This window comes from Nomascus leucogenys, chromosome 5, assembly GCF_006542625.1.
Source record: "Nomascus leucogenys isolate Asia chromosome 5, Asia_NLE_v1, whole genome shotgun sequence".
Taxonomy (NCBI): domain Eukaryota; kingdom Metazoa; phylum Chordata; class Mammalia; order Primates; family Hylobatidae; genus Nomascus; species Nomascus leucogenys.
The window spans coordinates 43,091,830-43,114,781 of NC_044385.1; the positions used below are offsets into that span (position 1 = coordinate 43,091,830).

The following is a 22,952-nucleotide window of genomic DNA, read 5'->3' on the forward strand; positions in this document are numbered from 1 at the left end:
GGAGTCCAGAGACGTGGGCTCCCTGGGCCCTGCCAGGGATCAGCTGCATGACATCGGGTAAGACATTTCCAACACCCTAGGCCTCAGTTTTCATGCCTTGACTAGAAGACCTGTAAAATTACATTCATAGTTAACTTTTATTGACCTCTTGCTACATACCAAGGTCTTTACACACGTTAATCTATTTTATTCTCACAGTAGATCTGTCAGGGCAGCACTGTCAGCATTTGCTATTACAGATGAGGAAACAAAGGCTGAGAGAGATTAAGTAACAGGCTCAAGGTCACAGTCAGTGAATGGCAAAACCAGGATTTCAACTCAGGTTTGAATGATTCGCAAGACTACACTTTCCATTTTAGTTTTCCTCATTCAGTAAAATCAATCAGACCATTTTGGGGGAACCAAATTGCAACTCCCTACATAGGCAGCTGTGGCTAACACTTTGTTGTTGAATTATTATAATAGTTGACAGAATAAATATTTATAAAAGTATTCTGATTAATAAAATGAGGATGAGATGATTGGTAATGAACTTGCATTTTGACTTTGCCCTAACATGTTTTCTTTCTTCTGGATTGCAACTTTATGGAATGCATTTTATTAGTCATTCAGTTCCTGGCTAAAGGATGGATTGCATTTTTTTGTTTGAACCTACTCATGGAGAGCTGACAGTTGCATCCTAACAAAGATAAAGTGACACTTTGATCATCTCGAAGACATTCTTGAGGTTCAGAAGATACCAGTAGAGAGTTTCTTAAATTCTTCATATTTTGAAAATGTTCAGAACCCCTGAATATCCAGCAGTTCTGAAAATGTTCAGAAGCCCTGAATATCCAACAAGAACAACAATACTAAGTTCTTATATTTATATAAGTTTTATTTTTCTTTTATTCCTTAAGCAGTACCTGTGAAAAGTGATTCATTAAAAAATTTCATTTTCCACTTAGTACCATTAAGTCGTGATGACAATGGACTTGGAAAAAGAAAAGGAAAGAAAAGTAGGCATTGCATTTTCTGCTCTCTATAACACCAAAACACACCTCTCAAGATGACGAATGGGGAAGCACTGTGGTGGCATAGCAGAATTTATACAACCTCTGTTGAAAATCCCCAGTGTGCCTCATCCAAGCTGTGTGGGCAAGTTTCTTAACCCTTCACATGCTGAGTTTCCTCATCTATCAAACAGGACTAATAACATTTACCTCTTAGGAAAATTGTTAGTATGGGATAAGGATTGGTAGTATTAGATAGTATTGGATAAGGATTGGTAGTATTAGATAGTATTGGATATCATTTAACAGTTGTATTATTGGAGCTGTTCAATAATTGTCCTTTTAAAATAGCAATAGCAGGTTTACAGCAATATAATCACATCAGAATATAATATTTCTAAATGTGTTTAGTCCTTCCATCTTTTCATGTTGCCTGTTCTCACAGTGGAAATTGTGGATTCGGTAGAAGCTTATGCTACAATGCTGAGAAGCATCTTTGATTTCAGTGCACTGAAAGAACTACTTTCTGGGCCAAACCGACTGAAGATCCGTATTGATGCTATGCATGGAGGTATACAATCATTTCTTTTCAATTCCCATCTCTCGAGGATAGGAAGTTGCCCTCTTCTGTGTGTATCATGATGCTTCAACAAGGCTTTTCTCAAGTCTCTCTGATGGTTTTTAAATAGGGTTATTTTGCAACCGGAGCAATAGTCACACAGATAAAAATCTAATTGTATGTAGCGAAAAATAGTAGAGACACTCCTCGTGGTAAGCTTGTGTGAAGGTCAGCGTTTCCACATTAAGCATCAGGTTCTGAGTAACATGCAACTGCTGTTGTGGACTCTCCCTCCCCCTCAGAAGATACCTTACATTCTTGCTGCGCGCCTCCATGTATTTCTGAGAGGACGGTCATTTGGGAGATGTGATACACATACTTCTGAGCCCCACACCCCCACTCACCTGCCCCCATATGCTCCTTTTCTTAGAAGAGGGCAAGAGCGAGCTGAGGATTAAATTCAGGAACAACAGGATGTGTGCAGCCCTCTCTTCTTCCTCCGTGGATTGCGTGGTCAGGTCCATAGAGAGGGCAGCTATCGCTGTGAACCAGAACCACGAGGTTTTCTCAGACATGTAGGTATATGAGAATCCCTGAAACCTATACACATACATCTGCCTGGTTGCAGAAGCCTTTCTGCCTGCGATTGAACCCTTTTAGTGATGCGGTTCGGGGATTCCTGTGACACTGCAAACCACAGAAAGTCTTCTCCTGGTGAACTAAAACCTTCCATCCTTGAAACTTCTCCCCTTGGGTCCTAGCTGGCCTCCGGACTCCCATAGAATGGATCTACTTCCTTACTCAGACAAAAGCGATTCTGTCATTTTAAACCATTCAACAGATGTGTATTGCATACCTGCAACATGCATGCCTGGGGAATAGGCAGGAACTGGGCAGATTACTTTCTTCAAAGAATGTGCAATGTTTGGGGAGACGAGGTGGGTAAAAAACTAACCCCGGGGTGAGGTGCGGTGGCTCACACCTGAAATCCCAACACTTTGAGAGGCCGAGGCAGGTGGATCACGGGGTCGGGAGTTCGAGACCAGCCTGACCAACATGGTGAAACCCCTTCTCTATAAAAGTCTCTATAAAAATACAAAAATTAGTCGGGTGTGGTGGCACATGCCTGTAATCGCAGCTACTCAGGAGGCTGAGGCAGGAGACTAGCTTGAACCCAGGAGGCGGAAGTTGCAGTGAGCGGAGATCACACCACTGCCCCCCAGGCTGGGCGACAGAGCAAGACTCCATCTCAGAAAAACAAAAAATCCCTAAAAAACTAACTCCTGCCAGGCCAACAAAATGAGAGTTGGAATTTCAAGTATTCTCTTTGGGGTTGGAAGAAGGCATAATTTGACTAGGGGTATAAAGAAAGGTTTCCTGGAAGAAGTGGCATCCAACTCATTCTTATGAAAGAAAGATCTAGAGTGATGAAAAATCAAGCAATGGTCGTTCTCATGGAGTCGGTGGCTGTGGCAAAGGCATGAAGGCTTAAAAATGGATGTCACATTAGGGAAACGAGAGGCCTGGGCTGGCTGGAGAATGGGGCATGTGAGGAGGGCATTGGGTAAGAGGAGCTTCTCAGGAAGTAGACTACTTTTCTCCAGGTCTTTTGGCTGTTCCTCTAATGCTTTCGTTTCTATATGCCTCACAGCCCTGGCTGCCTTGACCTCATTCTGTGGTGTGTCAGTAACCTGCTTAACAGGTGACCCCTCATAGGACACACTTAATCTACAGTGTTCTGACCTCTGGGGCATGTACTGTATTGGGATTCGTACCATCCTTGATGAAAATACTCTCTCAGCATTTCAGAGATGCGTGTTCTTGGTAGTTATAGAAAATGCCACTGTAAACATATGTAACTGGCTTCTCCTGTTTGTTGTTGGTGGTGGGTTTTTTGTTTTCTTTTTTTTTTTGAGACAGAGTCTTGCCCTCTTGCCCAGGCTGGAGTGTAGTGGTGCAATCTCAGCTCACTGTAACCTCCGCCTCCCAAGTTCAAGCGATTCTCCTGCCTCAGCCTCCTGAGTAGCTGGGATTACAGGCACCACGCCTGGCAAATCTTTGTGTATGCGTGTGTGTGTGTGTGTGTGTGTGTGTGTGTGTGTGTGTGTATTTTTTTTTTAGTAGAGGCAGAGTCTCACCATGTTGGCCGGGCTGGTCTCAAACTCCTGACCTCATGTGATCTGTCTGCCTCAGCCTCCCAAAGTACTGAAATTACAGGTATGAGCCACCGTACCCAGCCTGTTTGTGGTTTTTTAATCAGTTTGTCAGCTAGCTTGTCATAGTAGAAAGATAACAGTTCTGAATCCCAATTCCCACTTTTCCTGGCCATGTAAGTTTGGGCAAATGTCTTTACCTCAGAACACCAGCATTCCAATGTATCTGTAAACTGCAGGTGATAATCATAATATAAACATTTATAACCTATCTGCCAGGGGCTATTCTCAGTACTGCATAACCATTAACTCATTTAATCCTTACATCAATCCTGTTAGGTAGTTAGCATTACTACCCTCATTTTGCAGATGGAAGAGACTGAGGCACAGAGAGTTTAAATAACTTTCCCAAAATTATTATATAGCCAATGATTGGCAGAGCTGGGATTTGAACCCAGACACTCTGATTCCAGAGTCCAGGCTCTTAAGCGTTAAGCTTTTCTGAAGGACTGAATGGGAAAGCACAGGTGTACAGTAGGGCCTTCATAATGGTTGGTTTCCTTTCCTTTCCCCACTCTGCCCTTCATGAACTGGCCCCACCTTTTCCAACATAATCTCTCATTGTTCCTTTTTAGAGAACATTCTTCTCCAGTCAGGCGTATCTCTCCACTAGTCCCTGAACACATTTCACACGTTCCTGTTGTTTCTCATGCCATTCTTCTCCCCAGAATGCATCCACCTTACCCCTGAATCCTCACATACTTTAAGGAGTTTCATTTTCTGATTCTGCATACTTTTATTCCATGCTGTATATAGTTGTGGGACCGTATGTAAAGAAGATCCTCTGTGAAGAACTTGGTGCCCCTGCGAACTCGGCAGTTAACTGCGTTCCTCTGGAGGACTTTGGAGGCCACCACCCTGACCCCAACCTCACCTATGCAGCTGACCTGGTGGAGACCATGAAGTCAGGAGAGCATGATTTTGGGGCTGCCTTTGATGGAGATGGGGTGGGTATAAGTGCATTTAAGTGAACTCTGGTGCAGGCCAGGCCTGATCCTGCAGATGGGGAAAAAAGTGGGCTGCTTCTGCCAGACCCAGGGAGTGACTGTTAAGCATCCCTCATTCTGACCCGAAGTCAGAACTAAATTATTAGAAGCCCCTCTTGAGCAGGAATAGGAGTCATTAAATGAAACCCACACGTTTAATTTCAGACATCCATACTTGCTAACAGTGGCACGATGATTAGGTTCTGATTATGATAGAATGACTGGTATTTCCTGAGCTGGGTGAGTTCTAGATGCCTGTCTTAAGGTAGGTTTCTGCTCTTAACCAGCAGCTGGCTACTTATTTAATCTCTGGACAAGGTTTTGGTCTTATAATATACCCATTCGTTCATTCACATGAGCTGAATATTGAAGCTATAATTTCATTGCCTATATGAAGATGATATTGAGAGAATTAACATTTTAATCATTCTCTACAATTAAAATGTTTAGAAATAAGCTGTTTTATTTACAAGGGTGACTATGTACCAGACAAGGAAGAGATGTGTCTTAGGTTTATATCCCTGGTATCTCACTGATGGTAGGCACTGTATACATTTACTTAGTTGAAAATAAATTTTTGTTGTTGCTAGTGTTACCATTAGCTAGAATCCACTGTTTCCTGAAAAATAAGTTTTCCCTTATCAAAATGTTGGGAAATTAAAGGGGTTCCAGCAGACATTATTCTGTAGTACATCTTTGTGATGCAGTGCATGCTGGGGGTGTTTTTTGGCCACCCTCCCAGTTACTGTGGTACACAGACTGTGGTACACAGCTTACCCAGTAGACCTACCAAACTATGTAAACAGCCAGTATTTCTTCTCTCATTGCATTTTCTCCTCCCCTGGGAAAAAGATGATTGGTTCCAGAGTCTGGAAAAAGTCTAGGAGGTTAAAGTTAGCTAGCCTCTGGAGGGAGAACAGAGGACTCAGCTCAAAAGGAGGTTGTGCTTGGATTTTAATTGAAAACAGTTTTAACTCTTTGGCATGGAGGTGCCTTTGGCCCAATGGTACTGTATAAACTCATTGAAAATAAAGCCCAGTGTTAAAAATGCAGTATGGAAAAGAGATCAATTTCAAATTTTATAGTTTTACATTTTATAAACCCCCCATGAAAGATAGTTTGATTTCTTGTAGTTTGATTAAAAGGTCTTTCTTTGATCCTCTCTTCTCCCCAAGGATCGAAACATGATTCTGGGCAAGCATGGGTTCTTTGTGAACCCTTCAGACTCTGTGGCTGTCATTGCTGCCAACATCTTCAGCATTCCGTATTTCCAGCAGACTGGGGTCCGCGGCTTTGCACGGAGCATGCCCACGAGTGGTGCCCTGGACCGGTAGGTGTCTCCATTCCCTTGGCCTTCCTGTCTCGGATCGTCCCAGTCTTCACCGTACCCTTCACTGTGCCTGGAACATGTGTCCTTCCCTTTCAGCATGGACATCTGATGCATAGAGTGTGCTGAGTGATTCTTGTGTGAGGGGATGGGTGGCTTTTTCTGGATTCGATGCCCCTCTCCGCACTCCTTTGGCACCCTGGGCCTCCTCCTCCTGGCGCTTACCACACTGTTCTAGTAGCCTGTTTTCTTGATGGGCTGCCCTGCTAGACTGTATATTTCTGCAGAGAAAGGACTGCCTTGTTCACCATCCTGGACTCTGCCTGACCATAGTGTGCCTGGCACATAGTAGGACAAACACACACACACACACACACATATAATTTTTTAAAGTTAATGAATAGTTGAGTGTTAATGAATAACAGTAGAAGTACTCAAGACATCATTCTGGAGGATCACTTTCCTTTTGCAGTGTGTACAGAGTGTGGGTGAAAGAGCAGTTTGAAGTAATTTTAGAGTTTTAACAACTGGATCACTCATGACCACACAAACACAGTGGATGTTTATATATCACTTCATTGTACAAAGACTTTGAGGTAGCTTGTTAGATCACACTTAAAAAATTGAAAAATGAAAGTCATAACAGATGAGGACCAGGGAAAGCATTAGTTAGAATATGTTAAGTGTGCAGGAAATGTTTGATGGATAAAAGGTAAAGAATGAATGAAACAGCCGGGCAGGGTGGCTCAAGCCTGTAATCCCAGCACTTTGGGAGGCCGAGGCGGGTGGATCACGAGGTCAGGAGATCGAGACCATCCTGGCTAACACGGTGAAACCCCGTCTCTACTAAAAATACAAAAAATTAGCCGGACGTGTTGGCGGGCGCCTGTAGTCCCAGCTACTCGGGAGGCTGAGGCAGGAGAATGGTGTGAACCCGGGAGGCGGAGCTTGCAGTGAGCTGAGATCGCGCCATTGCACTCCAGCCTGGGGGACAGAGCATGACTCCGTCTCAAAAAAAAAAAAAAAAAAAAAAAAGAATGAATGAATGAATAAAAGCTCAAGGCCAGGGAGGAAAGTAGGCTGTAATATATCTCTAGGCTCTTATAATAATAGCTGATATTTATTGAACATTACCTTGTTGTAGACACTAAATATTTTACATGTTTTAATTCATTTAATTCTCAGATGAACCCCATGAGGTAAATGCTGTATTTAACACCTTTTTTTCTGGTGGGAAAACCAAAGGACGAAGAAGTAACTTACCCGAGGTCACCCAGCTGGTAAATGGCTGACTCAGGATTTGAACCCAGAGCCTTTGCTCCCACCCACTGGGCCATGCAGTTGTTTACTGTAGAGGGGAGATGGTTATAGAATTGGTGCTGACTTTGCTTCAGCTAACAAGAAAATAGCCGCTAATATCCATATAGTGGTTTGTAGTTTGTATAGTGTTTTTTATATTCACCGTCTCAATTGATCCTCACAGCAGACCTCATTTTAAGGAAGAGGAAATGGAAAGTCAGGGAAGTTAACAGTCTTGTCCAAGATCTCACCACCAAATTAGAGCTAGCATTTGAGCCCAGCGCATCTACCGCCAGGTCCTGCATTTGAAATTATGAGCTGGTTTGAGGTCACACTATCATACGTTAGGCCTGTCAGGTCCTGGAATACCTTCTATGTCATCCAAGAACAGTGTAATTCCAATTTTTGGAAAAATTGATAACCCACATATAGAATCACAACTGAAGTACCTCATTACCCAGATAAAAGTTTATTGTACTTGCGTAGTTTTCAAAATCATAGATTTGATTTTTCCTCAAATATCAGAATGCAAAGCTGACATTGCTTTCCTGGAAATAAGGCAAACATTCTGGGGAGCCAATGTCACTCAAACAGTGAATGGAATTTATCAGGTAACTTTTCATGTTCAAAGGGAAAGGAATTTTTTTTAAGTCACTCAAAGGTTTTAAATAGTCTAAAGATACCTAGAGAGAAATAAAAGACGTGTTAGAAGGGAAGGGGAACCACGAATCAGTGTGGGTGAAGCCAGTACTTAGGGGAGACCCCACTGGGCGTTTCCCCTGGGGAGACTTCTGATGAGACAAAAGCAGCACTGACCAGACAGCTAAATACTGGGCGGTCGGTCATCCTGGCTTTGTGACCTTGGTCTGATCACATAACATTCTGGGCCCTGTTTCCTTCTCTGTAAAATGCTAACTGCCAAGACCCAGTATGTCATGATTCTGTGATTATAGGTGCATCAAAACATCATTCTTCTCTTCTTTATAGATTGATTATAGATGCAGTCTGTATCCCAAATGTGGGTTTAAATAGCCTAAACAGCAGCCCTGAACATTTTACTATGGATGCTTCTTCTAAAATATTAAACTCCATGATCTGAATTAATTCTTTCTTTTTCCACCTTCTCTGAATCCACATATAATAGCCCATTGTAGACAAGGTTTCTCTTACGATTTTCCACCAATCTTAGAATTATGTATGACTCTGAGCAATGCTAAATGGGACCCTTGATTACAATAACGATTGCCCTTTTCCGTCCCTCACATGGCTCCGCTGAGAGTGCTGCTGTGATGTAACTTTGATTTCATGCCTTTGAAGGGTGGCTAATGCTACAAAGATTGCTTTGTACGAGACCCCAACTGGCTGGAAGTTTTTTGGGAATTTGATGGATGCGAGCAAACTGTCCCTTTGTGGGGAGGAGAGCTTCGGGACCGGTAAGTCACACTCCTGTGCTAGCATTTTCCTCCCTGTAACCACTATTTCCAGTAAAAGCTTAAGACTGCTAAGGTAGCACTGAAATAGCAACGGTAGCCGATGTGTCCTAAATCAAGGTACATATTATTTATAACAACCCTGATGAAGTGTACACATTTGAAAAGGGGTGAGCACATTCAGCCAGAAAGGCTAATTTTACTTTCAGAGGATCACATCGACTCAGACAGGAAGCTGGGGGGCCGCGTCGGCAGCGTGGTCATTGAGTCTGCAGGGATTAAACAGAGCGATAAACAGATTTTTCTTCCTTCAGTGGTCAAAGAAACCTTACAAATGTTTTCATTTCTGAGAAGAAATACGGTGGAGCAAGTCGGTTTTTTGTTTTTATTTAAGAAGAGGTTTCAGCACAGCATTAAATCTTTCTCTTTTATAGGCCCAAGTTTTCTATAGCAGAGTAATCAAGGCTAAATGAAGGAAGACCATGAGGGTGGAACTAAGTTGCTAGGTGATCAAGAAATTAAAAATACATCCTTGTGCCTGAGGATGTATGTGTAATTGTATTAATATTAGAGTGAAAGAAGGGTACCTAGTATTCTCAGAGGATGACCCAAGACTTATAGACCTCACTCTCCGTGCTCTTCTTCCTCCTCTCTGCTTGTCCAAATATTGACCTGAACTGCCACCTCCTTCACGACCTTCTCTGCTACCTCATGCTGCCTGTATCAGTCTCTCTTTTCTAAACATGTATTCAGGTGTGTGGCCCTGTCCCATGTATCAGTCTCCGGCCAGGTTATAAGGTAGTTAAGTGACTGCATCTCTTCTCCTTTTATTCCCTCTACCCAATATTTTTAAGTAAATGCGCTGATCTTGGTCCTATAGTACTCTACTGTCACCCTTTAGTGAAGAAAAGAAGATCAAAATCAAGCATTCTCTCAGCTTTGCAATTGAGTTGCAATTCATGCCAGGTTAAACAGAACAGAATACTGATTTCATTTCCTTTCCTATAAGTCTGCAGGGAGGGCAGGTAGAATGAGCTGCTAAATTGGAGGCACATATTTACAAAGTTCTAAGCAACTTGATATTTTCGAGAGTGGTAATATTCCTTGGCAATGAACTGCCTTGATAGAATTGGAAGGTATGAAGGCTGGATGAGTCTTGGGGTTGAACAACTTCCACAACAAAGGCTAGACAGTTTCCGAAAGTTGTGGGTGTTTAAATTGGAGATTACAAGACCACTGCTTAGTCCTTTTCTACTTCATATAATGGGCATGGTGCCATGCTATTCTGAGGGATACTACATGAATGCCCAATGAGCCTATGAACTGGTCTTCTCCCATGAAACTCCCCACAGTGTCATCTAGTTGAGGCCTCGCATCAGTCATTCTTTATGAATGAAGATGTCTTTGAAGGCAGCAACTGTGTCAAAACCTTTGGTTTCCTGTTCCCCTGTACCTGTATCAGTGTTGAGCCTAGTGAAAAGATAAAAGTCTAGAGTCAGGTTTCCCAGAGCATGTGGGTATGCGGAAGAATACTAGTTCCATGACAGGGTTCTAGGGGTCAAGAAAAATTGGGAAAATTGGACCACACTTCTCTATCTTGGATATTCACAATGATATTAGCATTTGAAGATTCCAGAACATTCTGCCATAAAGAATCCTGTTAGTACAGTTTTGCCTAAATATAGTTTACCACTATATATAATAATTATGATGATATTATACAATATCATCACCGCAATAATGATTATTATTATTATCATTTCGTAGTATGTACAGTAACATCTTTTTCCACAGACGCATGTGGGAAGCCTTGGGCAGGAGGGATCAGAGCCCCAGAGCCAAGTAGGAATCCCTGGTGCTGACCAGCAGGGAACAGGCCTGAAGACAGGATGGCACAAGCTGCTCCTCTTACACGACAGGCCTTCAAATACAAGAAGCAGCTCTCAGGTCCTTCTTCAGGCCGTCCATCTTTGTTTCCTCCAGTCATTCCTCATTTCACATTGTTTATAGACTCAGCGCCAGCCTCTAGGTGCTTCTGAGTTTGCCAGTGCCACTCTTAGAAGGTGATGCCCAGAACTGAGCCCAAATCTTCCAGGGTTGGCCTGGCAAGTGAAGAGTGGGGTGGGATGATTATTTCTAGTGATTAGGACACTGTATTTTTCTTGACATAACTTTTCTTTATGTTAGTTTTTAGAAAGTTGCATAATACTGTTTAGCCCACGTAGGGTCGTGGGTAATTAAACCCTTACAGTTTTTACCTAGAACTATTTGCCAAGGGAAGTCTCTCATGTTATGTTTGTGGAATTGATTTCTCTGAACCAAAGTATTAGACTTTAGACTATTGTTAAAGTTTGTTCTCATTTATTAACACATTCAACAAATACCTAGTACCAATCATGGTTTTATATTTCATATCCAAAGAGAGAATGCTCTTCATTGTCATGAGGATAATCACAAGCTCTTTCTCTCTCTCTCTCTCTTCAAAAAAAGAAAATTGTTGTGTAATATTTCTGAGATAAACATTTAAACAGCCAGGCTGCATAGCCATAGATCTCCGCTGTTGTGAACGAGTGCAGCTGGACTTTTTGAACTGAACTCCTGATCTTCTTATTTATAGAGGAGTTAATTTTTAGCAACCATGTCCCTTGCTAGTGAATGTTTCCAACAGTTCTTTCATAGAGTTTCTCAGGGTAGACATTAGTGACTCTATGGACTTTGAAACATTTGAATTCTATAGCTTAATTGAGCACAGAGTGCTTTATTTCTGTATTTTTCCAGGCGATAGCAGAGATGATTTCTCAAAAACGTTTCCTTGACCTTTCAGAGTGGGCCAAATCCCCTGATTATTGGCTCTTGTGGCACCGTGTACCTCTTCTTTGTTGTACTTGTTGCAGCTGTGATTTTACAATTACTTATGGTTATTTGATTAATGTCTCTTGGCTCCACTAGACTGTATATGCCATGAGGACAGAGATCTTATGTGTCTTATCCTGCATTGTGTCCCTCGAGCCTCCCGTAGGGCCCAGCATAGAACAGGTGCTCAGTAAACGCTTGTTGAATGAGTTCGTGAACACTATTCACTTGGCACCTTCCATTTAGACAAACAGATTCCTGCTGTTGGAAAAGAAAGAACTTTGAAAGGTATCTGATGTAAATTCCTGTATGATGCTGGAACCACAGTGACTGGTCACAGCTTTCCGGCTTAACCACCCACCTCAATGGAGAATCCACACCTCACCTCTTGCCGTAGTCTGGGGCCCTTGTAATGACTCAACACCACTTCCACTCCACAGTCCAGGGTTGGGAACCCCAAGGTCTTTGCGGGAAGGAATGCACTTTTACAAAAGAAAAGAAGTTTGCTTGCAAAGAGGTGCAAAGGAGTCTAACTTCAGGACTGGCCCACCGAGTAAAACAAACCACTAGCATCTGAAGAACAATCTTGGAATATTACTAACATTGTACATTAGTCTGTTACATTAGTCTGTTTGTGTACATTATACATTAGTCTGTTTGTGCTGGAGGAGCAGCAGCTTTCTCACCTGGATATGGTAACCACAGAAGCTAGGACACTTCTTCAGAGGTCAGCTTTACAAACACCAGGGATAAATGGGGACCAGAACTAGACAGGAGGAGCCTGTTGTTGTTTGTTGATCTCATGGTACAAAGCTGTTTTTTCTTCCTAACCGTGGATGATTATGTACATGTTTATACACAATGGCAGAGGGCAGACTGTCAGTTCCATTCCACCTTAGAATTGTTGGGACTTTGAAAGTGAGGTCACTGAATAGTATACAATACCATGCATTTGAACCCTTCCTCAGGAAAATAGGGGGGCTTGGGAAAGAGCGATGGGAAACCAGGTTGATGATGAACTTGGTATCACTTAGAGATATGTAAGTTATGATCTGGTCAGGTCTAGAGGCTAGCAATATTTTTTCCCTGTCCTATCTTTAAAGGTTCTAGTGCTAATGCATCATACAGGAGTGATAACTTAAAGAAATACAGCATTAATGCTTTGCAAATTTCTTTTAATTTTAGTTTCTTATGAAAAGTCCTTCATGTTTGTACATTTTGCATTGATTCATTCCTCAAATATTTATTGAACTTTGACTTTATCCTGGATACTGGGTTAGACTCTGGGACACATGGTGAACAAGGCCTTCTCTCAGAGGGCTCCATGAATTACAAGTGTGCAAAGCAATAGAAGGTGAAGTACAGGGGTACTTCAGGAGCTTTATTCTCAGGGTGCCTAACTTGGTTCTGTGGTGTAGGAGATCAGATTTTCTTTCTGGCTTTCTGCCCATTCTAACTTGCATAGCTACTGAGTACATTTCCCTGTAGGCAAAGCCCACAGGGGAAGATTGTAGCACCCCATGTCTGGGCATAGCCTAGACAGAATACCCCAGTAGAACTAGGCTTATACCCTAATTATAACTCACTCAGTTAAACTGTTATCTGCCTGTCTGTCTCCCTCACCTGTATGTCTGTGCTCATCTGTGAGGGCAGGGGACACGCCTTGTGCATCTTGGTATCTTCTTATGTGCTTGGTACATGCTGGCACTGATTTACATTTGTTGAGTGTAAAGTGAAGTTTGCGTTAGGACACAGTTCCTGCTTATCAGGCACGTAAACTACCTTCTTCCAAAGGCACCTTTTGGGAAGGAAAACAAGTTCCAGGGGCAGTAATGAGGCAGGTCAGGCCTCATTGCTAAGTGGAAGGCCTGACAGTTCCTGGGGCCAGCCTCCTGGGGGCTGGAGTGGTCTGGAAAAGGCTTTCCGAGGAGCTCACCTTCCTTTCCAAGTGAAGTGGTTTGTTCAGTGGAAGGCCAAGAGGACAGGACTGCAGACACAGCAGGTCAGCTGAGCCTCCCAGCCAGTCAACTGGGGCCCGGCCATTCTTTGGGCAGACTGTCTTTTTTTTTTTTTTTTTTTTTATTATACTTTAGGTTTTAGGGTACATGTGCACAATGTGCAGGTTTGTTACATATGTATCCCAGACTGTCTTAACAACTGACTTTGGGCCAACCCCTGTTTGGGGAGTACAACTCATAGTTTAGAGTACGGCGTGATCACAGGGAGTGGTAGAAGCACAGAGGACATGGGGAGGGCATCCTGGATAAGACTGAAGTTGAAAGTAGTTGCAGGACATGTTAGCCAGGCTAGTAGGTGTATGTGGAATGGGCTTTCCAGGCAGTGAGAACTGTATGTTCAGGGGGCTGGAGGAGAGAGAGAAATTGACAGAAAAAGAAAGAGACAGACAGACACTAGTACTTTCAGGGAACTCCATGCAGCTGTTTTATGGCCGCCATGCCCCCATCCTCAGGCCTGTCTGTCACCTGGCAGGGGCAGAAGCCAGGACAGCTCCTGAGATGCCCATACTGGTAAATGTAACCCAATCCCTAACCTGTTAGCTCTTGGCTCCCTCAGGAATGGTTGACATTTTTCTTGGCTGAGACCCAGGATGTGCCCTACTGAGCCGAGTATGTGCTTATCACGAGGTGCTGATTAGGCTGAAGTAAAGTGACAGGTGTTTGAAGATGCTGAAAGGGTAGCATTCCTGTCCCCGAGCGGAGCAAGGGCGAAGAGAACCAGTGCAAAACCCACCACTGTCTTTTGTGCCAGCTGGGACTAGAAGTCCTTGCCCAGAGTGTTTTACCTTTCTCACAGTTAAATGAGCTTGGCTTCGTGTTCTTTCTAAAATTAAAACATAATGAAACAAGTAATTTATGTTCATTATGAGAAAATAAGGAAGGAGGAAAAAAACACTGTAATCCCAGCGCCCAGAGGAAAGAGCATATTAGGTTATATTCTTCCATTTTCTTCTCCAATATGTACAATCAAGGAGCATTATTTTTAAAAGCATAATAAAGTCAGTGGAAAATGTAATAATTTTCCATAAAAGCCTTTTATTTTTCCCTTTCTTCAAAACAGTAGTAGTTATGTTACACCTTATTTATACAATTTATAAAATTTATACAATTTATAAAATATTTCTACTTGCTTTTTCATAGTAATTTCTCAGTTATGAGAGAGAAGTTAGCATTATTTCTGTTTTGCAGTTGAAGAAACTGAGGCTCAGAAAATGTGATTTGTTCAAATTCAAGTAGTTTACAAGTTACAGAGCCTCAAATTCAGGTTTATCTGATTCTTAAGTATCAAGCTTTATCTACTGAGCCACAACTGCAAAAAGAATAGCTTTAGAAACACGTACCTGCACCACTGGTATTTTCCACTGGAAACCTGGCGTCATTCATCAGAACCCTGAAGAAAATGAAATTTGCTCCAACTTCCTGAGTATTAATTGAATTACCTGGAGTTTTTGATACATCCAAGGTGATTAGTGATGAACCAGAATATCCAAAGAGGCTGAGGATTATGCAATTGGAATCAGATATTTGTTTATGTTACCCAGGGCAGGTATTTTGTTTACAGTATTAGGTGTATGATTTAGTTATCTCCAAGTAACTTGGCCAGAGTTGGGTAAGATTTTTAGATTTTATTTTCATTTCCACATAAAAGAAAAAATCAAGTTCCTTACTTAGGGCAGGAAAAGCCACAAAGGAACACTGCCTTCTATGCTTTCAGTCTAGCCAAAAAAGAAAAAAGAAAAAAAATTAAGGAAAAAAAAAAAGAAGGAAGAAAAAAACCCAGTGGAGACAAATGATTCCAAGCTGTATACTGCTGTCATGAATTCCCAATATATTAGGGAAGCTGCCAGAATCTTGCTTCTCAGGATGAACTGTTGCCAAAACATATCATTTGCAAAAGCCGTAAGAGCCAGAGAGCTTTTTGCTCCTTAAAATAGCAGTAAGGGCAAATAAAAGTCTAAAGATAGTAAAATTAGGTAAACATTTTTAAAATACGTTATATAAAGCACTAAAAATATTGCCTACTCTCTAGTTTTGCTGGCATCCGGGTTTTGAGGACTGTTAACTTCTAAAAGTGGTATCCTATTGAAGAGAAAAGTCTTTTGAAAGAAAAAGTCGTGTTTTTTTTAAGAACCAAAAATAGAAAGAGAAAGTGTTGGAGTAAATCGATTGGTTGATTCATTCACACAGTCTTTCATAATTAGTTATTTACCATATTCCTTGTGCTATGCTAGTCACCAGACTTAATTACAAGGATGAATAAGAGATGCCCCTAAGAAGCACACAGTTAGTGGGGAGAAAGGCTCACAAACAGATGGTTGAGGTTCAAGGAGGCTGATGCTACCCCAGATGTTTTGTGCAGGTTGCTATAGGAGAAGAAAGAGAAGGGAGTTCATGACTGCCTAGGGAAGTTGGGAGCTAGCCTTAAAAAAGAGAGGACATTTGAGCTGGGTCTGAAAAGATGAAGAGAGGAAGGAAAAACAGCACGTGCCTCCTGCATACCCAGCATGGTGCTAGATACTCTTAACAATTCCAAGAAGAATAAGACCCAGCGGGAAGTGCAGCAGGGCAGGCACATAAAGAATTCAACATAGGATAATGTGAGAGCATGATTATAGAGCAATTATATACAGTTCTATTCAGAAATCAGAAAATAAGGCTCCATGTAGACTGCTTTCTTTAAGAATAAGGAGTTTAAAGGCAAAAAAATGAGAGTTGTGCTCCATATCAGGCTCTTGGAAAAGGGTGTCCATGCATATAAGCACATTCTCCCGAGAAGCCCATTTTAAAATTTTGTTAAAGATTTTAGCAAGGACCTTAGCAGGAGACAGATGTCTCCTTTAAGAGACATCATTAAGGTTTGTTTAACCAAGGTTTGTTTAACCAAATGGTTAAAGAACAGGGTCTTAGAGTTGGAGTTGCTGGATCCATGAGTAGGTCCAGTTTGAAGGCTTTGATACTTTTTTGCCAAATTGATGTCCGAAAGGATTGTGCCAGCGTCCACTCCCACCAGCTGTATGGTGGAATCCCATTTCCCTTTTATTCTCCTGGCACTGGCTGTTCGGAATTTTACACTTGTGGATTTTTACACCTTTTGTCAAGCAAGTAGCAGTTTCTCATTGTGGTTTTAACGTTAATTTTTCTTAAAAATAACACCAGCTTTTTATTATACTAATTGGTTGGGTGTATGTGTGTATGTGTATTATTTGGCAAATCGCCTATTGATATCCTTGGCCTGTTTTTCTATTGAAATTCTTTTTTCTTATTCATACATAAGAATTTTTTCTATATTGAATGTATTAAACATCTGCCTTAAAATATATCAAATGTGTCCGGGCACAGTAGGTCACGCCTGTAATCCTAGCACTTTGGGAGGCCAAGGCGGATGGATCACCTGAGGTCAGGAGTTTGAGACCAGCCTGGCCAACATGGCGAAACTCTATCTCTACTAAAAATACAAAAATTAGCTGAGCATGGTGGTGGGCACCTATAATCCCAGCTACTCGGGAGGCTGAGGCAGGAGAATCGCTTGAGCCTGGGGGGCAGAGGTTGCAGTGAGCCTGGGCGAAAGAGTGAAACTCCATCTCAAAAAATAAAATTTTATATATATAGTATTAAACATCTACCTTAAGTGCTATCCACTTTTAAACAACCAGATCTCTTTAATTTTTTAAAGTTTGTCAATGGGCTTTTAATTTTGTCCATAGTAGTTTTACAGTATAGAAATGCTGATTTTTAAGTAGATAAATACATCAATTTTTTTATGAATACTGAATTTACATTATCACCCCTAAGATTTATATATGTAAATATATAAAAAGACATGTATATTAATATAATATATACTAGTATTTAAAAGCTTTCAGGTTTTACATTCGAATTTTTAGTTCAACTGGAATTATTTTTGTTATGGTGTTCTATAGGGAAGAAAACAATTTTTTAAAGCTATTTATCCAGTTATCCAAACGCCATTTAAAAAGTAATCTACTCTTTTCCCACAGCCTCGCAGTGAGACCTTTGTCATACGCTCAAGCGTCATGCGTGCTTGGATCTCTTTCCAGATGCACTCTGTTGTTCTGTTAAGCTACCAGACTATTTGAATTATTGAAATTTTATAATGGTCATGTTCTTCTGCTGTTTGTTCATTTAAGATCTATTCTGTTTTTTCTTCACATTAATACTTTATAACTGATATATCAAATTCCACCTAATTATCTCACTGACATTTTTATTGACTTATGCCTTAAATTTCTAAATCACTTTGGGAAGCATCAATTTCTTTTCAGTATCATGTTGCCTACTTAATATGTGATTCCTCCTGTGTACCCAGGTCCTCAGTCAGGCAGTGTGACTCCTTTATTTGGATCTGCACACCTACTGTTGAGTACTGTATTAGTCTGTTCTCACGCTGCTATAAAGAACTACCTGAGACTGGGTAATTTATGAAGAAAAGAGATTTAATTGACTCACAGTTCTGCAGGCTGTACAGGAACCATGGCGGGAGGGCTCAGGAAACGTACAGTCATGGCAGAATGATGAAGAGGCAGCTGGCACCTTCTTCACATGGCTGCAGGAGAGAGAGAGTGAAAGGGGAAGTGCTATACACTTTTAAACAACCAGATCTCATGAGAACTCACTTACTATCATGAGAACAGCAAGGGGGAACTTTGCCCCCCATGATCCAATCACTTCCCATCAGGTCCCTCCCTCAACATGAGATTTGGGTGGGGATGCAGAGCCCAACCATATCAAGTACCTTTTCAGGTACTGGGAGAAAGCACGTTTCTCACAGCAGCTTGCTCTCCCCCCGCCAGGTTCTGACCACATCCGTGAGAAAGATGGACTGTGGGCTGTCCTTGCCTGGCTCTCCATCCTAGCCACCCGCAAGCAGAGTGTGGAGGACATTCTCAAAGATCATTGGCAAAAGTATGGCCGGAATTTCTTCACCAGGTGAGCCACAGCCCAGCTGGGGTACAAGGTAAGGTGAGGAAGTGGGCAGAGAGAATTCTCGCGCATCCACAGCCTCTCCTGTCTTAAGTGCTAATAAAACCCTAGTTCATCCAGCCTCTCTCAGTTGGAGACTTTAAAAATAATTCGCTCAGGGATGAAATGAAGTCAATTTTTATGTCAGCCATAAAGAGTGAGGCTTTAAAAATTTAGCTAACATAATCAAAAGAATAAATGCTTTATAAGCATTTTAAATGTGCCCACTGGGTGGACATGATCATAACATTGGATTTGGATTCAGAGAAATGGGTTAGAATTTTATTTCTTCCCCTTACTAGACTGGGGAGCCATTTAGCTTTTCTCTGTACTCAGTTTTGTCATCTGTAGAAATGGGAATAACAGTCCAGCTGTTGAGAGGATTAAATGAATAATGAGTCTGAAAATGTTTTGTAAACTCTGGGGCACTGAAAGCCTAGAAACTTTTTTTCATAAATTATAGAAACAGTTACGCTTAGTCCACATCAACTTTTCTGCCTTGTGAAATAGGTCCCCAAGGGCTATATACTTGTCAATATTTTTTTAATTTATTCAACAGATATTTACTGTATACCCAATTTCCATCGGGTGCTTGGAATTCAGCAGTGAACAAAATACTTAGAATACTTAGTAATTATTCTTTAGCATGCATACTTCTATTTTTTAAAAGCATTAAAAAAATTTTGACAGTAGTACTTTTCACTAATTCCAATTTGCCTTTTCCCTAGTTAGTGTAAAAATCTAACAAGAATTTTTCTGGACCTCAGTATTCCAATTATAGAAAGAAAATATGGTAAGAAACATATTGGATGAATTGTTTATGTATAAGAAGTGAATAGGTGTAATTTCTCTGGACCTCAGTTGCCTGTTCTATAAAATGGGTGAGTTAGACTAGAGAATTAAAAAAATATATCCCAGATTTTATAGTCCATGATCTCTGGATAGTCAAGAAAGAATTCAACTAAGTAAATTAAGCTCCTTCATCAGAATTATTTTATTAACTTTGGATGGGTTCATTGATCTCTTTCTCTCTCACGTTATTCTTTTGTGGAAGGAATAAGTAATAACTACCTGATACCACACAGTAGCCCTGGGAACCAAGGCAAAAAGTCCCCACTTTATAACAGACAGAAAAACCTAGTCATTCAGAACAGCAATCATGAACTCTCTAGAACCTAGAGTATCATAAAAACAGGGCCATGTCTGTTTTTGTACCCTAAGCACCCAATTCATAGTAGAGACTGCATAAATATGTTTTGAATAGATGAATGAATGAGTTAACAGGTGAACAATAGCCAGAGTAGAATAAGGTTAGGAGGGGTTGTTCAGAGAAAGTGTCACACCCTTGAATTAGTCACAATCCTCCATATAAAAACTACTTTAACATAGTTTTATTAATTATCAAATATAACTGCTAACCAAGTATTACAAATCAAGTCCTTAGTACCTGCATTTGTGATTAGTTAAAACTCCATTATACCTTCCACTTATTGAACAGAAGTGCTAGGCACTTTTGCATGCATTGTCTCACTTTAGCCTCAGAACAGTTATTGATAAGGTAGCTGAGATTCTGAGAGATAGGGCAACTGGCCCTGTAGTCACACAATTAATAGCCAATAGAGGCTAGATTCATAGCTCATCTGTCTGATTGCAAAACCCAGACTCTTTCTATTCCACCCCTCTGTGCCTAGGGTTTAGAAAACATTTCTCTGGAATACTCAGAGGTCAAAAATGTAAAGCACAAACACCTGGTTGTAATTTCTTGTTGTTTATCATGTTAACTGGGGGGAAAAGCTGACTTTAAGATTAAGGGGACTGTTTGGCCCTTGATTCATAGAATCCTGGAGCCAGAATAGGCTGGCCTTAATTCCTCAGCATTTCTCATGTCTCAGAGGTGTCATCTTGCATATATAGTATCTATTTCACGATTACAAATAAATATAGACTCTGCTATCTTGAGCTTCTAAAAAATAACTCTCTCAAGAGGGTGTATGCCACTAGGTCAAGAAAAGCCACCTGTACAAGTCTTTAACATCATAAGAAAGAAGTCAAAAAGAATTCTTGAAGGAAAACTCATCTTTATAGAATTTCATTTGTGGTGCACTTTTTTCCTTGGCCCTTTTTCATCCACACTGGGCCTCATCTGTCAGGGCGAACCCAAAGGACCTTGGACCAAAATCCACTCCCACTGAAAGGAGGGAGGTGGAACTTAAAATAAAACAAAATTAAAAAAAAAATTGGAAGAGCATCAGGATAAACAGCTAATGCATTTGGGGCTTAATTCCTAGGTGATGGGTTGATAGGTGCAGCAAATCACCATGGCACACATTTACCTATATAACAAATCTGCACGTTCTGCACATGTATCTTGAAACTTACTAAAATTAATGAAAAAAAAAAAAGAGGCATTTTAGATGTAAAGAGTCAGTGTTTGGCATCTTCATCTGGTCAGTGAAAACTTGGCCCTGCTTTAGGAAGCTCCTGTGGAGCTGGAACTCTCCTTAGTCAAAATCTCAGCAGCCTCAGGCAGGTCTCAGGCTGGGAGCAGGCCCAGCATTCACTCCAGAGAAGCCCAGGGAGCTTGGAGGAGAAGTGCCTGAGTCACGTGCTCCTTTCAAGAGAGTTCTCCAGAGATAACATTGCTTTTTATTTTACCTCCTCAGGATGTGGTGACTAAATGTTAGATAGCATCTTTCAAAAGCCTTTGAAACATCTTAGAGCTTTATTCTGTAGAAATGCCAAGATGGGTGTTTTCTGCTTATTCAGAAGCTCATAACCCTTCCCTGAAATCCTCCAAACCCTTCCTTTCATCCCTGGCCTGTTCCATCCCCAGTGACTGACAGGCCTGTATTTTTTTTTGCCAGCTTCTTCTGAAGTTAGATAGTTTTGGGGGAGGGCCAAACAAATGATGAAGAAAGTGCTGACTGATAGGCCTTGGTGTGATCTGCAGTCAGCCCGCGGGCCTCAACTTCGTGACTTCTTCCAGGTATGATTATGAGGAGGTGGAAGCTGAAGGCGCAAACAAAATGATGAAGGACTTGGAAGCCCTGATGTTTGATCGCTCCTTTGTGGGGAAGCAGTTCTCAGCAAATGACAAAGTTTACACCGTGGAGAAGGCCGATAACTTTGAATACAGCGACCCAGTGGATGGAAGCATTTCAAGAAATCAGGTAGAAACAGACCTGTGTGTAAGTGGGAGAGAGACCTCAGAACTTCATCTCTGACATCTCAAGGGAGAAATGAAAAAGTTCCTGTTGGCCATTTTTCTTTTGCCATGTTTTTCTAGGGTAGCTATTCTTACCTGGTTTTCTGCTGTCCCACGTGACTCTCACGTGCACTCGTTGGGACAGTGGTTTATGCCCTGGTTCTATGCACTGTCCGGTACCCTCATTCTGGGATTCTTAACCTGGACTCCAGCGGGATTTTTGCACCCTCTTGAATTATATGCAAGATGATGTGTCTATTGTACATGCAGAAAGGAGCCCCAGAATCTAAGAAAAAGGGAGAACTGTGGGAACCTAGATATCAACTCCTCTCTTTTCTGTCAGCAGATTATAGCAGAGCGACAGCATGTAAGTGGCACTATCCTTATACGTTTCTCTCATATGTTCTAATTTCTAAAGGAGAGAAAAATAGATGAGGCATTCCCAGACTTAGAAACGTTGACCGTCGTCATTCGCAGAACATGACTGGCACCCCACCTAACACAGCAGTACCTGGCAAGACACCGCAGTTTAGGACCTGGAGCATCTCTAGATGTGGCCAGAATTGTTAGTGCTTCCCTCACTGTGTGCTGGGTACCCTAGGCTGCAGGCTGGGTCAGGCTTTCTCCTGGCTTCTTATGAACACTTACGGCCCAGGGTTCTCTCACCTCTGCTTCTGTTGCCTGTTGTTGTCACAGAGTAAACTCATCTCTCGCAATTCATAATAGAATAAAGAGCAGGATGAAGATTCTGTTACAACCTCCCAGTTTACTTTTTTCCAATTGACCCAAATTTTTGGCCTGGTCCTTCTCAAGGCATCTCATAGGGTTTGGAAGGGCCGGGCTGTGGGATTTACTGGAAGCTTCTCTCTGGGGAGCAGGCAGTGAATGGATGGATGGGCCACAGCAACCCTCAGTGCCTGGAGTCTCCCGTCCTCAACTTCTAGCACAAGTGGTTTCTCATCCTTGTGCCTGTTTGCCATTTGTGAGAACTTTGGGTCCAGTTTGGATGATTGTAAATTATGCCTGAGATAATTAGAAGAGATACCTATGGTTGAGGAAGAAAGGGGTGTAGAAAAGAAAAGAGTGGAGC

At 41.5% G+C, this 22,952-nt stretch overlaps 1 protein-coding gene across 2 annotated transcripts in view; it reads left to right on the top strand.

Annotated features, from left to right (window-relative positions):
- Positions 1 to 22,952, top strand: part of PGM1 (phosphoglucomutase 1) — a 69,407-nt gene that overhangs the window by 39,253 nt on the left and 7,202 nt on the right. For both annotated transcript variants that reach the window (XM_030812942.1, XM_003265172.3), the window contains exons 4-9: positions 1,438 to 1,563; positions 4,521 to 4,711; positions 5,926 to 6,080; positions 8,694 to 8,809; positions 18,489 to 18,624; positions 21,644 to 21,827. In XM_030812942.1, the coding sequence (XP_030668802.1) occupies positions 1,438 to 1,563; positions 4,521 to 4,711; positions 5,926 to 6,080; positions 8,694 to 8,809; positions 18,489 to 18,624; positions 21,644 to 21,827 (908 nt within the window). The remainder of the gene's footprint in view (positions 1 to 1,437; positions 1,564 to 4,520; positions 4,712 to 5,925; positions 6,081 to 8,693; positions 8,810 to 18,488; positions 18,625 to 21,643; positions 21,828 to 22,952) is intronic.